General features: G+C 41.0%; 3 protein-coding genes across 9 annotated transcripts in view; 2 read left to right on the forward strand and 1 right to left on the reverse strand.

The window, feature by feature from the left end:
* Positions 1–5,341: 5,341 nt before the first annotated feature.
* Positions 5,342–26,455, reverse strand: part of LOC145396770 (ethylmalonyl-CoA/methylmalonyl-CoA epimerase-like) — an 82,098-nt gene continuing 60,984 nt past the window's right edge. Inside the window, exons 1-4 of one of the 7 annotated variants that reach the window (XM_080270057.1) lie at positions 13,131–13,267; positions 10,215–10,999; positions 8,159–8,288; positions 5,342–6,696 (exon numbers count right to left, since the gene is read on the reverse strand). In XM_080270057.1, the coding sequence (XP_080126183.1) occupies positions 6,493–6,696; positions 8,159–8,288; positions 10,215–10,423 (543 nt within the window). In that variant the 5' untranslated portion in view covers positions 10,424–10,999; positions 13,131–13,267 and the 3' untranslated portion in view covers positions 5,342–6,492. Of the gene's footprint in view, positions 6,697–8,158; positions 8,289–10,214; positions 11,000–12,616; positions 12,632–12,816; positions 12,969–13,130; positions 13,268–26,455 lie in introns of those variants that run through there. The other 6 variants (XM_080270056.1, XM_080270060.1, XM_080270061.1 and 3 more) reach the window with 6 other exon arrangements.
* Positions 13,589–15,335, forward strand: LOC145396767 (uncharacterized). The gene has a single exon (XM_080270054.1). It carries the CDS (start codon positions 13,589–13,591, stop codon positions 15,077–15,079), a length of 1,491 nt encoding a protein of 496 aa, XP_080126180.1. The 3' UTR covers positions 15,080–15,335.
* Positions 16,525–26,455, forward strand: part of LOC145396769 (putative N-acetylgalactosaminyltransferase 9) — a 96,501-nt gene continuing 86,570 nt past the window's right edge. Inside the window, exon 1 of the mRNA XM_080270055.1 lies at positions 16,525–17,497. Coding sequence (XP_080126181.1) covers positions 16,896–17,497 — 602 coding nt within the window. The 5' untranslated portion in view covers positions 16,525–16,895. The remainder of the gene's footprint in view (positions 17,498–26,455) is intronic.

Here is a 26,455-nt window from a genome sequence, read left to right on the forward strand (position 1 = left end):
CCTCAATGCTCACTAACTTTCACAATTCTGAACCAGCTGGCGAAGATCCCATTCCCTATTAGCAAGAAGCACAGCATGATAGCAACATCTTACATCAGACCTAAAATATTTGGTTCCTCCTCATCATCATCACCATCTGGACCTCCTTTCTCATCCTAGAGCTGGGTGAGGAGTAGTAACATCCAGACAGCCCAAGTTTGCTCAGTCCAATGGGCCACGCTTCAATTCACTCATCATTCCAGCCCCTGGAATCCTGGCTCTATCTGATACGCCAAAAACATTCACCACATTCTGTAGCTCCACGTAGATGTATCTGATAGAGTCAATCCAGACGCTGTCACATCACAAAGAGGTGCCAAATCCCTGATCATGCACTTCTCACAACATTCATCCATGCAGCTCGATCTCTTGTCAGTACTCTAGCCTCACCTACTTCCATACCTCTCTTCTTCACACACTGATCCACCATATCCCTCCACTTGCTCCTTGGCCTACCTCACTTCCTCCCTCCTTCAAATCTGCTCAGATATACCTTTTTCACCACTCTATTGTTATCCATTCTCTCCACATGACCAAACCATCTCAGTACAATCTCTTTTTTTCTGGTGTCCACCGACTTCCTCACTCTACAGCTTTCACGAATCACATTATTTTGTACCCTATCCACTCTCTGTACTCCACATACTCGTACATTCTTCAGCAGTTCCATCTCCACTGCTCTCATTCTTGATTTTTCATTTACATGCCACACCAAAATCTCACATCCACATGTTAAAGTTGGCACTAACGCTCCATGCAAGCCTCGTGCTGCTGCAACACTCAAGCTTCTGTTTATCAAGGCCTTCATAGCACCAGCTACTTTCCTTCCTTGTGTCACTCTACTTTCCACTACTTTTGCACATTTTCCTCTCTTTTCTATCACTGTATCCAGGTATTTGAACTCTCGCCAATTCCAGTCTCTCTCCATTCATTGTAACATCACACTGTGAGTCATCTTCTCTCTCAATAACCATCACTTTACTCTTTTCTACATTTACTCTCAACGCACGACACTCACAGACATCACTTAAACTCTGCATTCTTCTACCAAGTTCTTGTCCGGTATTTGCGAGTAGTGCTGCACCATCAGCATACAACAAATCTGGGAGATTCCATCCATCACCATTCATTACTAACGCCATCCCTCTCTCCATTACTTGTGTTTTACTTCTCTCATCACCCCATCCATGTATGTGTACTGAACAACCATGGAGACATCACCCAACCTTGTTGCACACCCACACCAATCGTGAACCATTCCCTTAGATGTACATTTACCCTTACACATGCTTCACTACCATCATAAAAACTGCTGGTGGCACCTAGCAGCTTATCATCTATGCCTTACATGCGCAAAACCTTCCACAATCCTTCTCTGTCTACTTTTGTTGTAAGCTTTTTCTAGATCCATGAATGCCATTAACACCTTCTAGTCCTTCTCACAAGCCGTCTCCATTATCTGTCTTACTGCAAATATTTGATTCACACATCCTCTGCTACTCCTAAATCCACCCTATTAATCGTTTACTGGACTTCTGATACCTCTCTTACTTTATAATAATTGTTCAAATACCTTCCCTACCACACTCAATAAACTTATGCCACAATAATTTATTCCACTCACTTCGCTCACCTTTATTTTTGTACAGGGGTACAATCACAGTTGCTTTCCCATTTTTCAGCCACCTCACAGCGTTCTTCACCTGTGCAAGTGTTATGTTTCCTGGCACTGCATTCCTTCTCTGCTCACCCTCAAAACCAATCATGTTTACATTGGCTCTGCCCTGTCTATTCCCATTCATCAGACTTTCAAAATATTCTTTCCATCTGGTCCTTACTTCATCCCCATGGGTTAATACTTTACCACTTACATCCTTCATTCTTTAACATTTCTTTCCGTTGTCACTTCTACTTTTCCACACCTCTTTCCAAAATAACTTCCTATTCTCAGAATAATGCATTCATTTTTCTTCCTAGATCATCATTTACCTCCTCTTTTTTCCTCTTCACTAGTCTCTTTACATGCTTCTTGCTCTCAATATATTCAGTTATTACTTCAATTGAACCCCTGTTCTGTAACCACTTTAGCCACTTCTTCCTCTTTTCCTCCACTGCTCTCCTAACCTCTTCATCCCACCATGCTGTACCATTCTTCTTTGTTGTTACTCTTGCCACACCACACACTGCTTTAGCAATCCTAACTAAACAATTCCTATATGCATTCCACAGGCTGACTAGATCCATTTCATTTCAATTCACTGATTCTAACTCCTCCTCTACTTTGGTCCTGTATTCACCTGCCATTTCTTTGATACTCAGCTTCTCGACTTTCAGTCTTTCTCCCTGATTGCTCCTCTAACTCCTGACCCACCTCACTCCTCTCAGCTTGATCTTGCATACCACAATCATATGATCTGACAGACTTCCACATCGTCCTCTCAAGGCCCTTGTATCAGCAACCATTCCCAGCATAGACCTCTCTACGAGCATGTGATCAACCAGGCTCCTTTCAACATGATCCCTGTTCCCTCTATACCATGTATATTTATGTCCGTCTATGTGTTTGGAATACGAGTTACAAATGCACAACCTCCTTTCCTGACACATATCCTTCAGTTGCTTCCCATTATCATTTTCTCCTGGTACTCCATTACAACCCATTATGTCATCCTCAGGACCAGTGCCTACCCTAACCATTCACTAACTGCTGCATTCCCCTTTGTTAACTCTTGTGTACTGTTATCAGGTGATGTAGCCACTGCAATTCCCATTTAGCTGGCCAGGTGTGCAGTACAGCTCTCCATGACTTCTTGGAATATACTTGTTTCTTACACTCCAATTATTTTCTCTAATTACTCCACTGGGTGCTGACAAGGAGCCTACACATGGTGGCACTGTGCACCCTTGGTGGTGTAGCGGCAGCATCCCCTCAGGAGCCAAACCTCCTCATATTTCCCTTCATCTTGCTGTTAGGAATAATCCTGGTCTGCCCCTGGTGAGATGCTATCTACCACAAAGACCTTTCACTTTCAAAAAATAATAAATAAATAAAAATGGTTGTAGACATGATAATGTCCTATGAATGTTGAAGCAACCTATATTTGATCATTTGTAATCATTCTTTCTTCATTCAGTCTATTAAATAAAAAATCAGATACTGTACTTTTGTAACACTGCCACTATCTTACTGCTGCTCTTCTATCACTAATAACATCAGACTCCATCTGAGGCTCCTAGGACTTGCTTTTGGCTGCATAAAATTTGTCTGGTGTTAGATGATACAGAAAACTAGAGTTGTCTCAATGACGGGTTAATGGTATCAGTATCAACACACTGCTGTGGTAGGTGGAGGCACCCACCATCCACTCACTAAATGTAGTGCTGCCCTTGGGTGACTGCCCTTTCCTGTCTTTACTACATTCTTTCCTCTTCCTTCTGTCTAAGGGTGACTTTACACTCTGTCTTTCTTTCTTCATTCTCTTCTCTTCTTCTGCCTATGGGTGACTATTCAGTGAGTGACAAGCCAAAGGGTTTCCTGTACACCAGGAAACCATTTACTATGCTGGGTGGTAACCATACAACCAAATTATGGCACCAGATGGAAAGTGGGCAATTAAGGTGCTCCAATCGGATTGAGCATTTGCAGGTTTCTATCCAAGGGGTGGTTGTGGATTATTGCTCATGTAATGTCACTCAGGGATGAGTGAGGCTGGTCACTCTCATCTTTAGTGCAAGACCAACTTGCCTAGCCCTGGGCTCCTATGTCCCTCATGGGGCAACACATTAAAGATCCTTGGACTCTAAGCTGCATAAAATCATCTGGTGTTAACTGGAACAGATTACCACAGTTGTTCCTACCATGAGTTAGTTACTTACCAAATAACTGTGATGCAACTTCCACATACATATGGTGAACTGCTGCTACTTCTCCAGGCTGATCTGGAGATGACCTCAATGGACTGCTATAATCTAGGTGCTCCCAGTAGATGATGAGGTAATACTGAAGGATTGTCTGGGTTGTGAGAGTTAAGTGCATGAGGTAAGTAAGTGTGGTGGACAGCATTACAGTGAGGGTAGAGTAGTTGTTTATGAATTATACTTTGTGTTGGTAGTGTATGGGATGAAAGTAGCTGAGATGCAAAATTACTGAATGGTTAAAAAAATATCAGATGGTTTGGATATAATCAACAGACTGCAAATGCACGGGATGCTGAAGAATGTCTTTAAAAAATATATGTATATATTAGAGTGTCCCCACTCTCACAACAGGATGGTCATGCCATAACTCCTACAAGATATTTTGTTCTCATACACCTCTCACTGTCTGTCACTCTGGTGAGATAAAAGGATAAGGAAGAGAAGTGACAGATTGTCAGAGGTATGTGAGAACAAAACAGCTCGGAGGCAGTCATGGCATGACCATCCCATTTGGTGCATTAAAAAATTATCATCATCATAATCTGAAAGATTCATAATTCCTCTCACAGAAATCTTAAACCTGAAAACAGACATATGGGCATGTAACATAAACTAAGTTGTTGGATCTACATGCTGTCACACAAAACTGGTGTGCTGGGGGAATAAGGAAGGTCAGACACTGTAGTTTACTGTTAGCCAATATTCCTCTCAAACATAATTCCAGGATACAGTATATGAACTAGAAAAAGGTACTGGCCACTCTAACTTGGCCAAGTGAACTTGTGGCTCTGGAAAGGGGAGTTTATGTGATAAATATCTAAAGAGTGTTCATGAAGGGTACTATTAGGCTGAAGACTTCAAGCCATAAGATGTATACCCCTTGTGTTCAGGCAACAGCACACAAACCTGCCCTACTCGAGATCACTGTTTGAAGATCTGTATGCGGTAAGTAATTCCAACATACATCTTGGAAGTGAGTTTCTTTTTAAATATTGCAATCATCACGGGGTATAGATAGATTCCAGCTAACCACACATACAATCATATGATGATATGCAAATCTTATATAATGCCTCTTCCTGCCCACTTCTTTTCAGTCTGGTCTGACAGATCTTATATAATGCCTCTTCCTGCCCACTTCTTTTCAGTCTGGTCTGACAGATGATTATTCATAATTTCACCACGTGTTTTCATCTCATTACAATACATAGTGTATTTCAAAAAATATAATAATGACATACAAAAAAAATCTACTCTGCATCTAAATCTGTTAATTTTATTACAGCTAAGCCACAAAAGAAACTGACCTACCATCTGACATACTGTACCATAACCTCAACACAATCTCTTTCATGGGAACAAAATTGGTTTTTGGTGAAGGCCAAAATCAGGTACTTGTGCACCACATGAAGTGCTGGATATCATTATGTTACAACTTACAGTAAAAGAGCAATTTTCAAATGTCAGTAACTTAACAACCTAACATTATACACCTTCCATTCATCATTCAATCATGCACTGCCTCAACAGGAGTGTGGAGGCCCAGAGATGGGCCACACCAGTCACCTGCTCTTAAGTGGGTACAGTGTAAGGAATAAGCTACAGCTACCCAAAGGACTTGAGAACCTATGGGTAACATGAAGTTTTAAGTGCCTGAACCCTCTATAGTCTATACTACCAAGCAACAATTTATTTGTTACTGCATATGGTTACCACCTAATGTATTAAAAGGTTACTTGGAAAAGAGAAAATTACTCACAAATCCATTAAATCAGATGATGAATTAAGTGAAATAATTTCTAATGCCTGAACCTGAGTGGCACAAACATGTTTAGCAAAAACACAGGGCTGGAGTTATAATCATTTATATTTTCCATTTACAACTCCAAATCTAATCATCATTAAGCACTGGCTTATGAAAGCAATAATTCACATAAACAAACAAAAAATGAGAAAAAAGTAGAGTACAATACAGTATTTTTGACTGTGAACTCATCATTACATTGCAATATCCTTGTATGGTACAATTCCTCCCTGACTTCCCTCCCATGAAGCTAGTAACACAACACTACACTTTTAAAACCATACTACTGATGAAGTCCTGCTGGGAACACAATCTACACAAAAATAAGCTCTACATACTGCACTTCATAAGCTGCAGCACAAAAATATGACCAATTTAAGCTGAATTTACAGCGTTTCAGCCAAAATATTCAATGCAACTACTGTTTTCCCCAATCAGTCTCATATTTACATCTTTCTAGATTTAGTCATATTTCAACTCTGACACAGTTTGTTTACCCCTTCATGACACTGACAGTCTTCATTTTATTCTTCCTATTTCCAGACAATTGTGTTCAAATTTGGTAAAGACCTCTCATGATGAAGGGGTTAATAAAGGCTATATTAAACCCCTCCAGTGCAAAAAGTTTCTCCTAATTTGACTCTAACACTCTAGATAATGCAAGAATAAATTGAAATATGACACCCTCTGGCTGAAGAGAATAACTCCTAAACATGCTCACCTTTATCTAATTACACCTCTTCTAATTCAATCAACACCCCTGCACAATCTTTAGGATGGAGGAAGACAACCGGCTTGCCATGAGCTCCTATACGAGGCTCTTTAGACAGGCAGCGGATCTTGTGTGCCTTCAGGTCTTCCATGGCTGCTTTGATATTGTCAACTTCAATGCAGATGTGATGAAGGCCACCACTTTTGTTCTTGTCCAGGAAATTCTGAAATGCAGCACAAATATCACCATCCACAATATGAACATGAGCACATATCCTGTCCCTAGCAATATACATATATACATATATAGCAGCCGTGGCTCAGTGGGTTAGAGCGCTCCGCTCTGACCGAAGGGTCGGAGGATTGAATCCACCCAAGGGTCATTGGTAGACAAGAGGAAGGGCATCCGGTCATAAAATGCTACACGCTCCAGTCCAAAAGTCCTCTATTCAGGGGCAACGCCTTAGCCCTTCGGGGATACCTGGCGTAAAACCAAATTATTTTTTATTTTATATCCTCATCTAACACAGTTTTTGCTAACACGAAAATGGTCTAACACGGTATAATAAGCACTATCGCATCTAACACGGCCACTGATGAAGCTAACACACTTATTTGAACCGGGCAGGTGGTGATGAGATGAATCATAGAAAGAGGATATCCAACACCAGCAGGAAGAAGAAGCCATGGATAACACTGATGATGATGTGAAGCCATGGATAACACAGATGATGATGTGAAGCCATGGATAACAAAGATGATGATGTGAAGCCATGGGTAACATAGATGATAATGTGAAGCCATAGATAACATAGATAATGATGTGAAGCCATGGATAACATAGATGATGATGTGAGAAATGTTATAAGTGCTACTGACTTTGAAGGATTTTAACCAGTGCTCTCCTCTCTACCTCCTCTCCAGCATAGTGTGTCTCCTCTTATCCTCCCATAAGGTAAATAAATTGAGGCTTTTAACTGTAATAATATTCTTTTATGATTTTTTGAACCATATGAATGCTTTCTAGGAGGTTAAAATTGGAGGGTATAAAAAATTTTTGCACCACAAGGGATTGAAAAAGTGGACTTTGGGCAGGGGTGTGGAAGGAAATAGGGAATTTCAAGAGTCCCTGTAACATGAAATTTCTCTAACACGGTAGGGGTACAAAGCAATTAACCGTGCTAGACAAGGGCAGACTCTACTGTAGTTTCATACATACCCAGAAGTCTCATCTACTCAACAATCCTTCACCTCTGCAAAATGAAGCTAATTACCAACACAGTGTGTTCAGGATAATACTCTAAATAAGAAATTTGAGACTCTAAGGAATATTTTTCAATCTACCAGCATTGTAATTCCCAAAGAACCTGTAATAAATGATAAATCTGAATTGCAATATTTAAAATTTCTCCAAACACAATCTTTCATGCTCTTCTTATACCACTACTCACTATAATCCACTCACCTTAACCTGGCATAGTTATTCATCCTTTTGCAGCTCATCCTCCACAGCTAAAAGGCAGAATAAGATCATACAGCACCTTACCGTAACCTTTCTATGACTTTACATTCTTTCCAAAGCACTTCTCTGTGACTAGCATAATATTCTTGTTACAGCTCTGCATTCAAGATCGAGAATGCAATTTTTTTGAAGTGGAAAGAATACAGCTCACTTTGATCCCTTACCTGAATGGGGCTATTTTCTCCGAGTGGGTGTAGGAGCTCAAGTTTGGTGTTATCTAGCGTGACAAAAACCGTGGTGACGCCATGCTCAGGGAGATCCTCTTCACCACTTACTGTTGCACCAAGCACATCCCTGGAGTTAAAAAGAGCAGTTATACAGGATGATCAATGTTCTGTGCCCCTTTTGTCTCAGCTGCAATTTTCTGCGTTGTGGGGAGGGCTTAGTCAGCATTACTGATGTCTACCTTGCATAATTTTCTACTTTCTACGGCCAACCCTTTTCATATACAGTATTACAATCTTTAATTGTTTACATTCATTTACTGCATAGTAATTAGTAATGTTAAGAGGCTGGAAAAATTTTGAATTCTTCAAACTTGCAGACTGAGCTGTCCATGCAACTCAAGACAGACTTGAGGTGTACAATACAGACCACCCTGCATGGTTATGTCCTCGTAAATTTTATTTTATTGTATTTTTTCTACACTAGCTGTTTATTTTTATCAAGTCCACAGTATATCACAGAAAAACTGCCTACTGAATTTCCACTGTTACCTATAAAGCTAATTTGTCAGTCTCACTTAATGTTAGCAATGGTATGGAACATGCTATGATATTTTGGAACATAACCATGATTTACAAGGACCACTGTCTGTATTGGTGAGGACATTCATTGTTTCACTTACTTTATTCACTTGAGACATTAGATTTAATGTCTATGACTTTTGAGCTTTAGCTTCAAGATCAGAGGTTATAAGAAGTCACTCATTTTTTACCCTAAAGTACATTTATTATGAATCAGCAACTTTTTGAGAAAATATATTAATTACTCCACACTTTTACAACAAACATCCTCCAAAGCGACCTCTCCTAAACTGAATAAAATAATCTTGTATTTGCTAGAGTAAAAACAAAACACATCTCTGGGTTGACAGAGTCATTGGAGTGTTTCTAACTCCTGCAATCTAAAGAGGCCTCTCTCTAAGCTGAATAAAACTGCCTAGTGCAAGTACATCCTCTAGATTTAATAAAACTGCCTAGTGCAAGTACATCCTCTAGATTAAGGTGTTCAATAAGAAGCACCTATATTTCAACATTAATATCTATATGAAATGGACAGTGAATGTAAAAGTCAAACAATATCAAGGTGTTAATACATGTAACTGTTAAACATAAGCTCAATTAAAACAAACACAGTATGCCATGCTTCACTGTACAGCATTAGTAATACAAACCACTAATAAGACACTGTAAAGTCAGACACAGAACTAACCTAGAACTAAAATCTAACTTTTCCCAGTCAAAACACACACTGGAAAATTTTACATCTGTACAGTACCTTACAGTTTTCCTCTAAAATATTCCATAAAATCAACAGCATGCAAGTGAAGCTTAGACTCTGCTGATAAGACACCAGTCATGAGTAAAAAAATGGAATGAATCATCGAAAGGGAGTACAGTGCGTGGAATTACATGGAGCAACAGATGGACAAATGAGGGAGTTCAAGGGCACTGTGGTGTTGATGTGAATATACTATACAGTCCTGAAATAGCTTAGATGATCTGGACAAGCAAAATGAATGCATGTGAGGTGGACAGAGAGAGGGGGAGAGGGAGCCCAACGATGAGGTAGAGGCAGGGTAGAGGTACAATACTGTACAGTATATGAATGTCAGTGGTGAGGTTTAAAGAAGGCCACCTGATGATGGAGGGCAGGGTGATGTGAAAATGATACGTTTATTATCATTCACTTTGCGCAAGGCATCTGGGGACACACAAGACAGATATCAATAGTCAAAAATACATGAATATAATAAGGCCTTTTATGAAACGGGCATATTCTGAGTGGCTATGGAGATTTAATCTGCACATAACGTCTTAATACAGTACTGTATACTTTTATAATTACCAGGGCTGATGCAAAACATGTTGATATTAAAAAGGTTCAAATAAAATACAATAACGAATATGCAGAACAACTCACCAAGGAAGAGGTGCTATGAAAGCTCCTATGCCACTTAAAATACAGCCCACAAAGCTATGCCTAAAAATGTCTCACCTGTATAAAGCAGTACTGGCCTGGAGGTCTGGCGTTGCTATGGCTACGTGGTTGAGTCGGCCCAGTTTCCACAGAGCTGGGGGAACTTGAGGTGCTGACTTACATGCCCAAGCACTTTGACTCAGGCATCGGGTGGCAGATACCATGGACAGGCGGCTCAATGGCAACCTCATCAATGACTGTATACTTAGCAACATTTTGGTGGTCATGAAAACAAGTGATTTTCCAATTTTTCCTTTTTTTTTTTTTTTTTTGTGAAGGAATAAATTTCCCACAAGGAAAACTGTTTACTGGTGAGAATGAAGCTTTTGTGATGGATAAAGTACTGTAAATTATTTCCAGCTGTATTTAAAAAGATGCCACTCTGAATAAAAGAAGAGTGTAAAGACTTTCTCTGAGATGCAAACTTGCTCTGTATGGGATTATTTTTTTCTGCTTTGCAAGAACACTATACCTCCAAAAAAATACAGCTGTATTCAAACTGTTCAACACAGTCAACAAAGGCAAGTCACGGTGCTGCAGTCCTGTCTTAGTTTTTTGTCACTAAGCCTTCAGGGGCAGTGCAATATCAACCTCTCCACTCTCTTCAGCCTCCTTCTTCTGTCGCTCAGCTTCAGCCATCAGCTGTGGTTTGACTACATAAAAGTAGTTGTACATGCGAGATCCAACATCGGCCATTCCATACAAGGTCACACCAACACATGTCAGAACAAAGGCCTTATGGAAGACATCAGTCCAACGGCCCACTGAAGGTAACTTCCTCATGCCGAAGGAGCAGTGCCAGTCTGTTGAGATGAAATACCCAGTACATCTTAGATCAAAATGATGCATTAATGTCTGTACATACATGTACAGTATATATATACGGTTTTATATATATATATATATATATATATATATATATATTGCCAAACGCCTCAATCCCATACAGGGTGGCCACAAACAAATCGCCTCCACGTCACCCTGTCCCCCACCATTTCACTGCCCTGCTCCCAACTCACACACCCCTCTCTCATATACCTCTCCACCCCATCCCTCCATCTCATCCTCGGCCTCCCCCTCCTTCTCCCCCCCTCCACCTCACTCACATACACTCTCCTCGTCAGTCTCTCACCCTCCATCCTCTCCACATGGCCAAACCACCTCAGTGTGTTTCTCCTAACACTTCCTTTTGGCCACCTCAGTGTGTTTCTCCTAACACTTCCTATCACATCCACATCCACACCACAACAATCCTTCACTTCCTTATTTGTCAGTCTGTCTCTCCATGTGACTCCACATGCTCCTCTCAAATGAGAAAAATATATACCCATACATATATATATATATATATATATATATATATATATATATATATATATATAAAATTAAGGTGACACTGCAGGAGAGCTCCCATGCATAGAATTTACAATTAGCTTTTTTTTTTTTTTTTTTTTTTTTTTTTTTTTTTTAAACCTAGAACATACCTACCACTGAGATAGCTTTCAAAAGTTGCAGAAAAACGTAATATTGAAGATAGCAACTATACAACCTCATATTTTACATGCAAATCATTACAAGCCGACACCCACCATGTCAAACTTTTAGGTTGATTTGGCTCCTGAGTCAGTCTGTCATATATCATTCGTCCCAACTAACCTAATCTCCTATGACTTAGCCTAACCCAATTCAACCAAACATAACTTAATTTACCCTAACCTAATCTACCTGAATTTGGGGATGAACGAGTTTTGGGCCTAAATTGACCCCTTGTCCTCCGTATGACGCCACCGCTGACATCAACAAACCTAACTTCGTGCTCTTGGGTAGCATGTTATTTTTGCAGAATTTGCAATGAACATAATTTTTATTTTCGCAGAATCTGGGTGTTATAAGTAAATATAATTTTCACTAACATGAATGATATTTCTGCAGAATCCTGGTGTCATTAATCTATCTATCTATCTATTGCCAGATGCCACAATCCCCTAAGGGGTGGCCATTTGACTTTGAGTTATTTGTTTTACGGGGAGGGGCACTAACCCTCCACCAACCCACTTGTTGACACGTAGGGAGCACGTATGGTTTGGTTATATGTTTACCACCCAGCGTCATAAATGGTTTCTTGGCTTACAAGAAACCATTTGGCTTGTCACTCAATGTAAAACCACCTGTAAGGGAAAGAAAAGCAGTAAGACGTGACAGGAAAGATGGGAGAAATAGGAGAGGGCAGACACAGAAAAAGAATGATAAAGGCTAAAGAATTAACAACCACAGTTATGAAAGATGATCTGTCATAAAATTTTCATTTGTTAGTGAGTCCTGCAGTTTGCCGATGATTAATATGGTAACATAAAACATAATTCTTACTTCTACCTGGTAACTTAACCCACAGGGGCACTGTTAGTCCAAACAATCATTACCTCCAAGGTTATGATCTGCTGACGAAATGGTGATAATATCATTAAATAAAAATGGTTATGATGTGCAGAAGAAATGGTGGTAAATATCTTTAAAGAAAGCTGAAAACGAAAGACCATAATTTACCATCCCCCCCCCCCCGCTACGTTCTCCCCTATATTACATAAAACTACACTATACCAACATTTCTATCTAGACTTACGTGAAACAAACCTACCTCACCACACTCTTGTAGCCTGTCCCTCCCTATATCCTTTACTACACCTTTGCATAAGCCACACACCGGGACAGCCAGAGATGCTGCAATCTGCATTACTATACCACCATATACATAACACTCTTTATCCTTCCCAGTGCTGCCATGTTATGTTCATGATGCTCCCCTCAAGAAAAACTAAATTCATCAAAAAAACAAATGAACAAAAAGCTACATGCTTAAAAAAAAATAATTTGTATATATTTCGTGTACTAAACTAATAAACGGTAACGATGAATACAGGCAATTTCTATACCTACAGAGGAACCAGATTTCACTTATGACGATAGTTCAATATGTCCGTTCTTGAGCGTCACTTCTTCACACCAGTTTCGTTCCATCTATTTTGGTTATGGGTACAAGCTTCCACCAAATTCACCAATCACAGACACCTCATAGGCAGCCATTACTTTACTACAAAGGGATGATGTCAACAAATATTTATATAATGCAAACTACCATAAATATACTTGAATCTTTCCGAAGCAACGTCATATAAAAACTGTATACTAATCAAGTCCTTTGTTTCATTTACAAGGAAAAACATTTACAGGATCAATATTATATATGCTAATGCGGATAAAATGTGGTAAAGAAAGGTATAGCAAATATTATATAGATATTAATGTTTGAAAAATATCATTACCATTACGCTAAACATCAGTTACAATGACGTTTTCACCATGTGAATCAGCTGTTTGGTGTGTCAACAAACAAGATGGAAGCACAGAGCAACTGGATCCCTGAAAATGGCATTAAATTTAGTAGCATCATCCAAGAATCGGCTATATTCCCTGATGGAGAACTGGAACAACTTCTGGATGAGGATAAATGTCTCAGCCTGACACGACCACCTTCCGGAGAGTCCGGGGAAGGCTGTACTATCCAACTTGTGCCTAAAGCCCAGTTACGGACCCCTAACCTCAGGCCAAACGAAACTGGACCAAAATGTACGAAAATTCAGCTTGTTGTAGGTGCTGTTCTAGTGTCTGAGGCTAGAGTGGTGGAAGTATGCTCTGGGCCCCATCAGGAGTACCTCAAAACTATTCATGGTGAGCTGGTGGGTGATTTTGGAGACTCGAGCATGTATAAATGTGAGGTTCGGTTTGACATGCCAAAGGATATGGTATGGCTTAAGCTGAAGGCAACGTGTCATGTGGATTCCGTGTGGATTTATGCGTTTCATGTCGTGACCACAGATACCAACACTTCTGCCAGTATGAACAGGTTTGGAAGTGCCCATTTGTCTGCGGTTCTTCAGGAAAAGGAAGTGCAGATGTCCAAAGAAGCTACAAAGTTCCGTCACATGCTTGAGGCCTTCAATGGTGCTAGAAATAACAGTGATGAAATAAACGGCAACAACCCAATGGCTCTTATGTCCTTGCTGATGGGGACAATGACGGGAGGGAGATTATTGACACCAAATACGATTGTCCCAGGGAGAAGTGAGGTGACTGAGGAAAAGAAAATCAGTAACCTGGATAAATACTCAACAGAAAATTTTCATTCTTCTGCAGTAAACAGTCAAAAGTTAAAGGAGAGAAACAGACAGATTATTGAGACCAGTTATGATACCAACTGTCATGAGGAGACTGTGAAATGTTCCTTAGGAAATAAGTTGGAAAAATTATCAATACAGAATGAACACGGGAATTGTGAAAGTGACAGAGAGGAGAGTACATGTAGTAAAAATGAGAAAATGGGAAATTTAAAAAATCAGCAAAAAGATCTAATTGAAAAACTGTTCTTACTCATGAATACTGAAAGTGAATCCCAGCTGAAACAAACAAAATTTGGACCAATTATGGAAATGGTGTCACAAACAAGAAGACCTGAGTCATTGTCACCTATGGAACAGTTGTTTGGCAGTGTCACAGATCCAGCAAGTAGCTTCCCTCTGTCCTTCAAGAGTGGCATGTATGACCAAAGTAAGATCCAGTCCTCCCTGAAGCAAAGTGGAGGTAAAATGACTGAAAGGGACAGCCAGAAATGTACTGAAGTTTCTCAAGCTTATGGAGGCATGGATGCACCAGTTAATAATGAGACTCTTTTAAATAAGCTTGAAAGTTTGATTGACACAAAGGTTGCTGCTCTGGAAGAAAGACTCTTGCAGAAAATAGAACAGAAACTCTCAGCAAAGGCTCAGGAGGACATAGTAAGGCTGGAGAGGATGGAAAGTCTACTCTCAAAGTTATGTGATAAATTATAGCAGAAAAATAAATACTGACTTATAAGAGTAGGGTGTGTGTGCTGGGGGGAGGCCAGTGATATGGTGGGGGACAGGGCAACATGGAGGCGATTTGTTTGTGGCAACCCATTACAGGATTAAGGCATCTGGCAATGGAGAGATTGAGATGAATTTGTGCAGGAGTCAAATCATCCAGTAGTACCACAAATATACCAGTAAATTCTTGGTCACTCAGAATGCAAATTATTGCCCTGTAGACTGATGTTCAAAAGCCAAATGAAACACCATTTATAAAATGTTTAATAATTAATTTTTGAAGATACCTAACACTTTCATTTGAACCCTTCTTAACTCTTTAAGGGCAGGGTGCTTCTCAGCTAAATAAAATCATCTGCCATTAACTAGAATAATAAGTGTCCTAATCAAGAGGCTTTAATACCACAGCCCCATGTGCATTTTTTTTTTTTTTTTTTTTTGATAAACTGATTATTCTGGTACAGTAGGTTTAGCAACACAAACAGAATTAAAAGCTCTAAGTTACCCAGTAAGCTATTGTACATTGTTATTGGATTGTAACCGGGAAAATATATTTTTACTGTACAAAGTTTCATATAAACATTCTATCCATCATATATATATATATATATATATATATATATATATATATATATATATATATATATATATATATATATATATACACGGGTATTGAGAAATGAGGTCGGACAATTTGAAAAATAATTTACAACATGCAACTTGCAGTGCCCTAATGTCACCTGTCATGGCGTATAAGGATTAAATTATTGATCTATCATCTACACTGACATGAAAATTTTCACGTGTTCTTTTCATAATGAAAACAGGGTGTTCGGAAAATCAATTACATACATAAGTCTCAAAGATTCTCAAACGTCATGTTACCATCCTTATGCATCAATTAGATAAACTTAGGTGTAAAAACACACACAGATAAAAGTTACAAACCGTCCAAAGTTCACCTGTTTCAAAAATTTACTTTAAGATAAAGACGAAGTCAATGCCACTACGGAACGGACTATGTAAACATGTCAATCGGTACAGTGCTACAGTGATTTTACCTTTATTCAATTCAGTGTCTCCGTCATTCATTAAACTTAGATACATCAAAAATTCGGCTTTACAACAGAATGTGAGAAGCCCATTGATTATGAACTGTAGCCAAATTCTTCTCATATACAGCTGGGAGTAAAAATTTGGCAGAGGATATCGGGTCCGGCGACACAGAAGGGGGCTGCCACGTCCAGACTCGAGGCAATTGTTGGTCTCCCAGGCAACCGTGTGTGTGAGGCCGACCAGACCAGTGACAGTGAGTGGCCAGACTCCGTGCTGTGAGGAGGTGTAAAACGTTAGGGTATCTCCTGGTTGGGTCTGGTAGTGCTTTGAGCTAACATCAGACAGTTTCATTCAGCCGAGTGGAAATACATGAGCCTGGGTGTGTTAATACATGTACCAATAATCCTCTAATATTGGTGTCATAACTACTATTCTATTACAGCTAATGCTAGACAATTTGATCGTGTAAGATTGAATGTAGTAGCTTGAGTGTTGAATCTTGTTTGAGACTACAGTGAATTATGATAGTCTGCTACGATTCGACTCCTACGCTGTAAGGAAAGCCCGGCGTTTACACGAAAATAAGTGGTTCAGTTAGTCAGTTTGTCTGTGATACTTTATCGCATAGCAAAGGCAATGCGTTAATCAAAACCGCTGTGAAATTCTCACACTGTGATAAAACAGGCAGTGATAAGATATATTTATAAAAAAAAAAAAAAAACGCGAACGCTTATATTTCGTCCTTATGATCAACTACCATCTCTATATACCCAAGAAAATGGGGGTCAAATTGCTTTACCCACGGCGTCGCGGCCTCATCTTCAAAATGCTGGCCTTCTGCACATTCCTGGGCTTCGTGGGGCTCTGGTTTAAGAACGATGACCAGGGAATCGATACCCCGGACGTTGAGGTTAGGAAGGACAAATCCAGAGACGGTCCGAACCACATACCCGCGCTAGACAAGTCCAAAACCCACAATCCCATCCCTCAAGTTGCACAGCCTGATAACTTCCACGGTAACCAAATCCTTCACGTGGACAATGCGGACGACAGGTTACCAATACCGAATCTGCCTCCAAATCCCCAGCCTGTAATCCCTCCTCAAAGACCACCTCATCCCAACCTCCCGAGTAACGATGATATGATTGAAAAAATGAAAGCGGATAGACTTTTCGCTGAGGATGAGAGGAAAGTGGTAAGGGGTTTGGGAGAAGGTGGAAAAGCGGTGAGACTGAGTGGGGAGGAGGGACTGAAAGCACAGGAAATAAGCAAGAAGGAAGCGTTCAACTTGATAGCTAGTGACAAGATAGCTCTCAACCGAAGTGTCCCGGATTCCAGAGACCCATTGTAAGTTGTAAATAAATACTTTTCGTTATTTGTTTTTTCTGTTCCTGTCATCGTCTTTATAGTTCTGATCTTATGCTTTTGTTTTAATCGTCCCAATCTTGTACTTTCATTTTTTTTTTTTCTGTTACTGAGTTTCACTGTTCTAGTTTTACACTTTTCGTATTTGTTATTCATTGTTATATCTTATTAATTTACAGGTATTTATTCACATTTACCAGTTTATTCTCCGCCCCATCTCTTATGTAAAAAGAGGTATTTTCTTTCTTCGTTTGGCTTGTATCTGATAATTATTTTCTGGATGAATATACTGTTTGGTTGTATCTGCTTGTTTTATCCTATTCCTGTCTTGTTCATTTTTTCCTTGTCACGTAAGTTTGTTACCTTAGTTCAGCCTGCACCTCTATAAATCCAACTTCAAATTAACTCAGTCTCAGCCACAATGTTCTTCCTATCTCTTATTCGTTCGTGTTTATTTACCGGTATATATTTTGTCCCATATGTACTCTGCTGATCCTTGCCTTCCACTTTTTTTTTTTTTCTACCAACGTTCGTCCGTGCTTGATGTGTTTGCACTTCCTGTCATTCTTCCTGTCTCGGGTGTCCTGTCTTTTTGCCTTCCCTCGGTCCCGTATTCTCCATGCCTTTAAGAGATTTCGTAACATCTTCCTCACATCTTTGAGTCTTCTCTCCCCCCTCTTCTTACATTAGTCGTGCCCCAAGATTTGTATTCATTTTAGAAAATCATCTTAAAGGGGTCAGTGAGAGGTATATCAATCAATCTGTCATTTCCTGTGGCACCCCACGGGATGCATAGGGCCTCAATGAACTCTCTCCACCAATATTTGTCTCTTGCCATCTCCTTCAGGTCCCACCAACACTCCTCTCCTGCTTCTTTTTTCATTGTTCTCAACCAGGATTTCCTCGGCCTACTTCTACCTCTTCTTCCTCTAGCAGTCCACTCTGGCACATCCTGTATTAAACTACCTTCTTTTCTGTATATGTGCCCCAGCCACTTCCAGCGAGACAGTCTCACATATTCATTAACTGGTTCCACTCTCTTAATATCCCTTACTCTTGCATTTTAACTCTGTCTTGCCACTTTTCCCCAAGAATCCTCCTCAGTATTTTATTTTCAAATCCTAATACTTTCTGATCTGTTGCAATTGTACTGTACCATAACTCATGCCCGTAAATTAAAATTGGTCTAACCATGGACTTGTAAATTTTCACTTTAGTATGTACCGAAAGCATATTATTATTCCAAACAAAAATTCCAAATGTCTTCTTAAGGTAAAGCAAAATTGTTTTGAGAAGAAAATATGCGCCATTGTAAGGTATAAACAACGTAAATGGGTGGAAAGTCAATTGCAATATGAAAAATAAATCGCAATGGAAGCGGTGCCACGGAATTTCCACGACAAATAAGGCTAGCATCTTTACACAAGGGAGTTTAGGTCTGTTGCAATAGGCAAAATAAGTTGTTGTAAGTTGTTGCAATAGGGAAAATAAGTTGCCAGAGAAGATGTGCTACGGGGTCTCAAATGCAAACAAGAGTACGGGTATGTTGCAATATGAAAAATAAATCGCCGAAGTAAGATGTGCTACGAAGTCTCCAATATAAACGGGTACGGGTCTTTGTATTCTCTGTTTGTTCTCCTGTCTCTTAGTTTGTCCTCTCTCTCTCTCTCATAGTGGGAAGGGTCAATGTCATTGGTTAGATTCACACCCCACCCTGTCCTTCCTTTTTTGTCTTTATCTTCCGTCCGCTTCCTCCTCTGTCTGCGAAGTGTGTAATCTCTCTCTCTCTCTCTCTCTCTCTCTCTCTCTCTCTCTCTCTCGGGAATTTCCCTTCTTCCACATGTCTTGCGTATCCCTCCCCTCTCTCTCTTACGAAACGAAACAGGAATGTACAAACTAGTACAAGTTAGCCTAGAAACGAAAAAAATAAATAAAAAAAGGTGCAAAATCGTGACATAAATAGGGGTTGCATAGACAGCATTGATTTACGTAAGAGAATAATTACTGATTGAATATGAACTTGCTGACACACACACACACACAATCAGTCAATCATTCACAGTTTTCACGGCTGAACACGTAGTTTCACTCTTAAACCCGCAAACATCATGACCCGACACAGACACATACGTACACATGTGCACCGTTCGAGATGTTTACATAGCCACACTTACAGTCTCACTCTCTGTAAACATTCTGGGTAAACCTGGTATTCTTCTGGGAGAAAGTGTAAACAGTGAAAGTGAGATAGACAGATAAACAGATAGACTGACAAACATAAATACATAAACACACACACACATACAGAGAGAGAGAGAGAGAGAAAGAGAAATGATGATATAGGGTATGCGAATGGAACAACATGAGAGAGAGAGAGAGAGAGAAATGATGATATAGGGTACGCGAAGGGAACGACATAGAGAGAGAGAGAGAGAGAGAGAGAGAGAGAGAGTTAAAGTGGAAGAGGCGGCTGACAATGAGAAACGGGAAGCAAGATGAAGAAGAAATAAAAGAAATTAAAAAGATAAAAGAAGAAGAGCAGAGAAGGAAGAGGAGTGCCACAGGGAGGATGGAAGAAGAAGAGGAAGACAAAGATGGAGAGGAAGGGAGAAGAATAACATAATGATCTAGGAGAAAGGAGGGAAGAAAAAAATGAGGATGAGGGGAGGCAGAGACAGGAATGAAACAAGGAAGAGGATGCGACGGATGAAAGAAGAGACAAGAGTGGATCAAGGAAGAGGACGGGACAGGCGGAGGAAAAGGAAAAAAGAAGAATGGTGTAATGAGAGGAGGAGGAGGAAGAGGAGGAGGAGGACGACGACAAACTGGCAGGAGAGTGACGCAGAGGAAAGTTACATAGATTTACAGACCACACACATCATATAGTCCTTTATTAGTGAATTGACCTGCAAATTAATGTGCAGTAATGACCTGCTGTCCAATTACCGAAGAGAGAGAGAGAGAGAAGGGGGGGAGCATACCTGGGGACGAAAAAGTATATAGGAGTGGAAGACAGGAAAAAAAATAATCAATGAAATGAAAGACGGAAAATCAAACCAAGAAAAAAAAAATATGAAGATGAGCACTCTTGTGAAGTGAAGCCTTAAGACCGATATAAGAACACACACACACACACACACACACACAGGTAAGAACATACAAAGGACGACGTAAGGAAAGGGAAAACAAAAGCAAAAACTGGAACCAATGTCAGGCAGGAGAAAAAATCGATCACACCGAAATGACTCCAAAAAAATAGAAAAAGAAAGACAATAAGGGAAAGAAAATGAAGATAAGGAAAAAAAGGAAAAAGAAAGGACAGGAAGAAGAGTACAGCTGAAAGTGAAGAAGGAAGTAGGGAAAAAAAGGGGAAAAAAAAAAAACTCGAACCCAGGACAGGTCTTTGAGAATCTGGTCGACCTGGGCTGGCCTTGGGGAGTGTCTGGCCCCGTTGGTCTGTCAGGGGGCCGAGACCAAAAACCACTTCAGTTCGATGACGCATTTTTCACGTATTTCTTTCCTGCCTATTCACGACTCTATCCAGCTTTTGAGGGGAAACTCTTGTCTGGTAAGTGAAGGCTGCATCTACTTTCCACAGCTCGGGGGAAAAAATAGTGTGGGGATGTTAGTTATAAAGTAAAAAATAAATAAATAAATAAACACAGGACTAAAGCTGTTAAAAACTGGGAGTACCAAGGTGAGGACAAGCATCTCTCTCTCTCTCTCTCTCTCTCTGACGATATTTTCCGAAGTGACAAAGGCTGAACATACCTGATCTTTCTGTATCATGTTGACTGCGCTTAACAATGTGGGATGCAGGTTAATTACACCCAAAATACAGGTGAAATCAGGTGTAAACAGGTGAAAACCAGGTGTAAACAGGTGAAAATCAGATGTCAACAGGCGAAAATCAGGTGTAAACAGGTGTAGTCAGGTGAGAAAAGGTGTTCGAGAGGTAAATGGCCGTCGTTTGAATTCTGAATCTTCCCACCACCATACGATTTTTGCTTAAGTTTATGAAAGAGTTTTTTTTTTTAGTGAAGGGGTTGATTATGGCTATTTCTAAACCCTCCATTTAAGTCCTAAGCTGAATAAAATCGTCTGGAGATTGCAAGAATAAGCTTAAGTAACTCGTCATTGAAGTGAAGGGGTTAAGGATCTGAGTATGTTACCTCTCTTATATTAAATTTTTGTCAGTAACTCGGGTATATATATCGCTGGGTGGTAACCACGGTATATCAGAGAGAGAGAGAGAGAGAGAGAGTAGGTAGCCTAGCCTTGTGGTACTGTAAGGGCTGAGATAGGTGTGTAGATAGCGTGATGTAAAACGAGGAAGGAAATGGTGTGGGAAGGTTGGAGAGAGAGAGAGAGAGAGAGAGAGAGTCAATATCAGTATACGAGTAGACAGGTAGATAGGCAGGTAAAAAAGTGCATGGGGAAGAAGGTACAGGTAGGTAGGTAAGAAGGGAGAGAGGGAGGTAGGTACGTAGGAAGGGAGGGAAGTAGGCTTGGTAGGTAGGAAGTGAAAAGCTGAAGTAGGTAGGATGGAGAGGGTAGGGAGTGATGCAATGACGGTAGGTAGGTAGGTAGATAGGTGGGTGGGGAGGGAAGGAGAATAGGGAGGAGGTCAGGGATAATAAGGGTCTAGGTGTGAAGATGATGCTAGTCACGAAGAAGTGCTATGGAGATGTGGCCTCAAATTGCTCTCTCTCCATACTGCATGCTGAGGTGTTATTCTGCATTAATACTAGAATATGATGCTAGTCACGAAGAAGTGCTATGGGAAGGATATACAGTATACACTTTTGACTTGAAACTTAGCCAAAAACTGGTATCTCCAAACTGATTCTGAGTTGTTACAATAGATTAGTAGTAGAATATGATGCTAGTCACGAAGAAGTGCTATAGAAGGGATGTAGAGCCGTAGTACCGTACTGTCTTTCTCTGCCGCTGTGCTACGTAAAATAGGCAGAGAAAGAACGAAAATCTGGGCCAAGTTAAGGTGAAAGCAGTATAGGTAGATGGATAGGTGTGTGAGGTAGGTAGGAAAGGTAAGTAGGGACGCAGAGAAGGTAAGTAGATGGGTAAGTAGGTCTGAGGTAAGGTAGACTGTGAAGAGAAGGTGCAGATAGATAGATATGGTGGGTAGGTAGGTAAGTAGGTAGAGAATCAGAAGTCAGGTAAGCAGATAGGTAGGTAGGTCTGAGGTAAAGTAGGCAGTGATGGGGCGGAAATTGGTAGATCGAGAGATGAGGTTAGTGGGCAGATAGATAAGTAGGTAGGCAGGTAAGGAGGTAGGTAGGTAGGTAGTGGAGAAACTCATGTAGGTAGGTAGGTAGTGGAGAAACTCAAGTAGGGAGGTAGGTAAGTAGTGGGGAAACTCAAATAGGTAGGTAGGTAGGTAGTGGAGAAACTCAAGTAGGTAGGTAGGTAAATAGTGGGAAAACTCTAATAGGTAGGTAGGTAGGTAGGTTATGAATTAAAAAAAAAATGATGCGAGTATATATGTTCCCATCACCATCCTTGTACTTGCTGTTGTTTTTGTTGTGTCTGCTACTGGATGGCCTTCGAGAGAGAGAGAGAGAGAGAGAGAGAGAGAGAGAGAGACTGAAAGGGTTAATGAAGGAAGAAATATGACGTCATCGAGCTGAAGAGGTTAAAGGAGAGAGGAATGCAAGGACGGGAGGGAATGGAGTGAGGGTGGAGGGAATGAGAGAATTTGAAGGAGGGAGGGAGGGAAGGAGAGAATTTGAAGGAGGGAGGGAAGGAGAGAATTTGAAGGAGGGAGGGAGGGAAGGAGAGAATTTGAAGGAGGGAGGGAGGGAAGGAGAGAATTTGAAGGAGGGAGGGAGGGAAGGAGAGAATTTGAAGGAGAGAGAGAGAGGGAATCTGAAGGAGAGAGGGAGGGAAGGAGAGATTTGAAGAAGGGAGGGAGGGAAGGAGAGAATTTGACGGAAGGAGGGAGGGAGGGAAGGACAGATGTAGGAGGGAGGAGGCAGTAAAGGAGCGTTGGATGAAGAGGTGTGTGTGTGTGGGTGTGGGTGGAGAGAGAGAGAGAAGGAAATAGGAAGGAGGTATGAATAACGAAGGAAGAGTAGAAAGGGAGGGAGAAAAGAGGGAAGGAGGCAAAAGGGAGAGGGAGGGAGAGTGATGGAGGGAGTGATGGATAGAGGAGGAGGGAGGAAGAGGGTAATATACTGAGAGAGAGAGAGAGCAGGAGTGGTTATGATTGCATGAAGGGAAGGTTAGTAGGAAAGTGAAAGAAGGGGAGGAAAGGAGAGGAGGGATGAAGGACGTGAAGGAGGGAGGGAGAGAGAAGGACAGAAGGGAGAGGAGAGGAGGGAGGAGGGACGGAAGGGAGGGAGGGGGTGAGAGAAAGAGGGAGAGAAAGAGAGTGCGTGTGGTAAGAAGAGGAAGAGGGAGGGGGCAGAGGGAGAAAGAAAGAGAATTACAGGAGAGGGAGGGGTAAGGGGTGAAAGAGGGTGGTAAGAAGGAGGGAGGATGAGGGAGAGGGTGAGGGAGGGAGGGAGATAGGGGGCAGGGAGGGGTGAGGGAGTAATAACCTTGAGGAGACACTGACCACTCGCTTCTAAAACCTGTTCCTTCACATCCCTCCTTCCCTCCCTCCTTCACTTTCCTCCCTCACACCTCCACCTTCACTCTCTCTCTCTCTCTCTCTCTCTCTGCACACACGAAATAGACTTTGAAACAGACAGCATACGTAGACAGTTAAACAGACGGAGACATTTACAGACAGACAGGCAGATAGATACAAATAAAGATAGACATGAGATATTCAGACAGATAGCTTGATAGATAGATAGATAGGTACACAAACACAGTAAGAAATATTTTAATGAAGTCAAGGGCGTCTCAATGATAGATGCAAAAAAAAAAAAAAAAAAAAAAAAAAAAAAAACTGGCTCCTGGTGTAGGCTATAAGGACTGTGTGTGTGTGTGTGTGTGTGTGTGTGTGTGTGTGTAAATTATAAAAAAATACAAGTTAATGAATAAAAATAAAAGTGTATATCAATAAAGTGAGGTAATTATACTCAAGTGAATGAATGGATAAAGAAATGATAAATACAGGCATAAATACTTTAACAAATATAATAATAAAAATGATAATGTAAATCGTTAACTTATTCAGATCGATGATGTATTTTATTTACCTATCTTCCTTTCTTTCTTTCTTTCTTTGTATTGAGAGATAATGATGGTTGTATTTAACTCATTTATAGTTGGTCAGTGTCTGTTAAGCTGAGAGAGAGAGAGAGAGAGAGAGAGATTTTTTACTCACTCTGCCTTTCCCTTTGCCTACGACCTCCAATCTCATTAACGTTGTGTGTGCCAGTATTCGAATGGATGGAGCACCTCTCTCTCTCTCTCTCTCTCTCTCTCTCTTCCTCCATCATATTTACACTGGAATATGAAGCTAGTCACGAAGAAGTGCTACGGACACGGTGTAGGGTCGTAGTATTATCCGTTTTCTTCCGCCACTGAGCTACGTGTACGAATCTGCAGGAGTGAAATTTAGAGAGAGAGAGAGAGAGAGAGAGATGAGGTAAGCAGCCTTGACACTTCAGCATACAACTAAGAGGTACTAACTTTTACTAACTTAACATAGGCGGTGAGTTACTGAGTGGGTGAGTGTGTTAGACAGGAGAGCCCAAGGTGTGAAGATACGTGGCCTAGTCCAGCCCAAACACTCATCCAGCCAACTCAGCCTCAGCCTTACTTGTATAGCGTATCACAGCACTTCCGCAAAAGATGATAACTACAGTGCTAGTCAACCTGTATGTCGTGACGTAATGGGAAGTTTGTTGGCACGATATGATAGGGAAGGCAAGGCGGGATGGACACAAATATTTCACTGCGGAATACAGCAGGAATCCATAACAGAACACAGTATTTTCGTGGGACAGGGTGACGAGGAGGCGATTTGTTTGTGGCCACCCCGTATGGGATTAGGGCGTCTGGCAATAGATAGATAGATTATAGTGAGTAGTAACTGCCCTCAAACGCATTTGTGATGGTGCGCAAAAAAACAAACGGCGAAATGCATATAACAATCCTTCGGTCGTCAGCCACAGAGAGCGTCCATACTGAAGTCATGGGCAGATGGAGAAGCACAGGAAGTGACTGGTGGTGGCTCCTCAAGGAAGTGACATCTGCGTGTGCAATGAACGATAACCCGTAGCTTTGTTCATTCGTTCATCTCGATACGGAAATGTCAGTTAACGTGCATGGCGTGCGTGAAGACTAACATTAAAAACAGGGATGGGTTAAACAATACTCCCTGCCACGCGGCCCCCGAAACACGCACCGACACCAAACTCGACAGGGACCTGCTCTGATATACCGGACATTCCCACGCTAAGTTTCAGCTCACTTCACTCAGCGGTATGACCTGTATTGTAGAGAGTTCCCAGTGTCTGACGAAAATCGGGGACTAAAGTGCGCGTGGCTTGCGCGCAACAGACCGCACGCAATTATAATTTACACCATCGTTGTCAGCTCATCGTTCCGCGACTTTCGATGTATGGCACGTCGAAATCCAAGGTCAAATGTGGACACACACACACACACACACACACACACACACACACACACACACACACACACACACACACACACACACACACACACACACACACACACACACACACACAACGCTTCTACGCACAGGATTACTGACGTAGAGCCGTAGTATATCAGTTTGCCACAGGGGTGCAGGAAATAATGTACAAAGGGACGAAAACTACTACAAAGTTCAGCCGTAACACTGGAATAACATGCTAGTCACGAAGAAGTGCTATGGAGAGGATGTTAAGCCGTAACACCAGAATAAGATACTAGTCACGAAGAAGTGCTAAGGAAAAGATGTAGAGCCGTAGCACTAGAATAAGATGCAAGTCACAAAGAAGTGCCGCGGAAAGG

This window comes from Coenobita brevimanus, chromosome 39 (assembly GCF_032717465.1).
Source record: "Coenobita brevimanus isolate Jiangsu-jjx chromosome 39, ASM3271746v2, whole genome shotgun sequence".
Taxonomy (NCBI): Eukaryota; Metazoa; Arthropoda; class Malacostraca; order Decapoda; family Coenobitidae; genus Coenobita; species Coenobita brevimanus.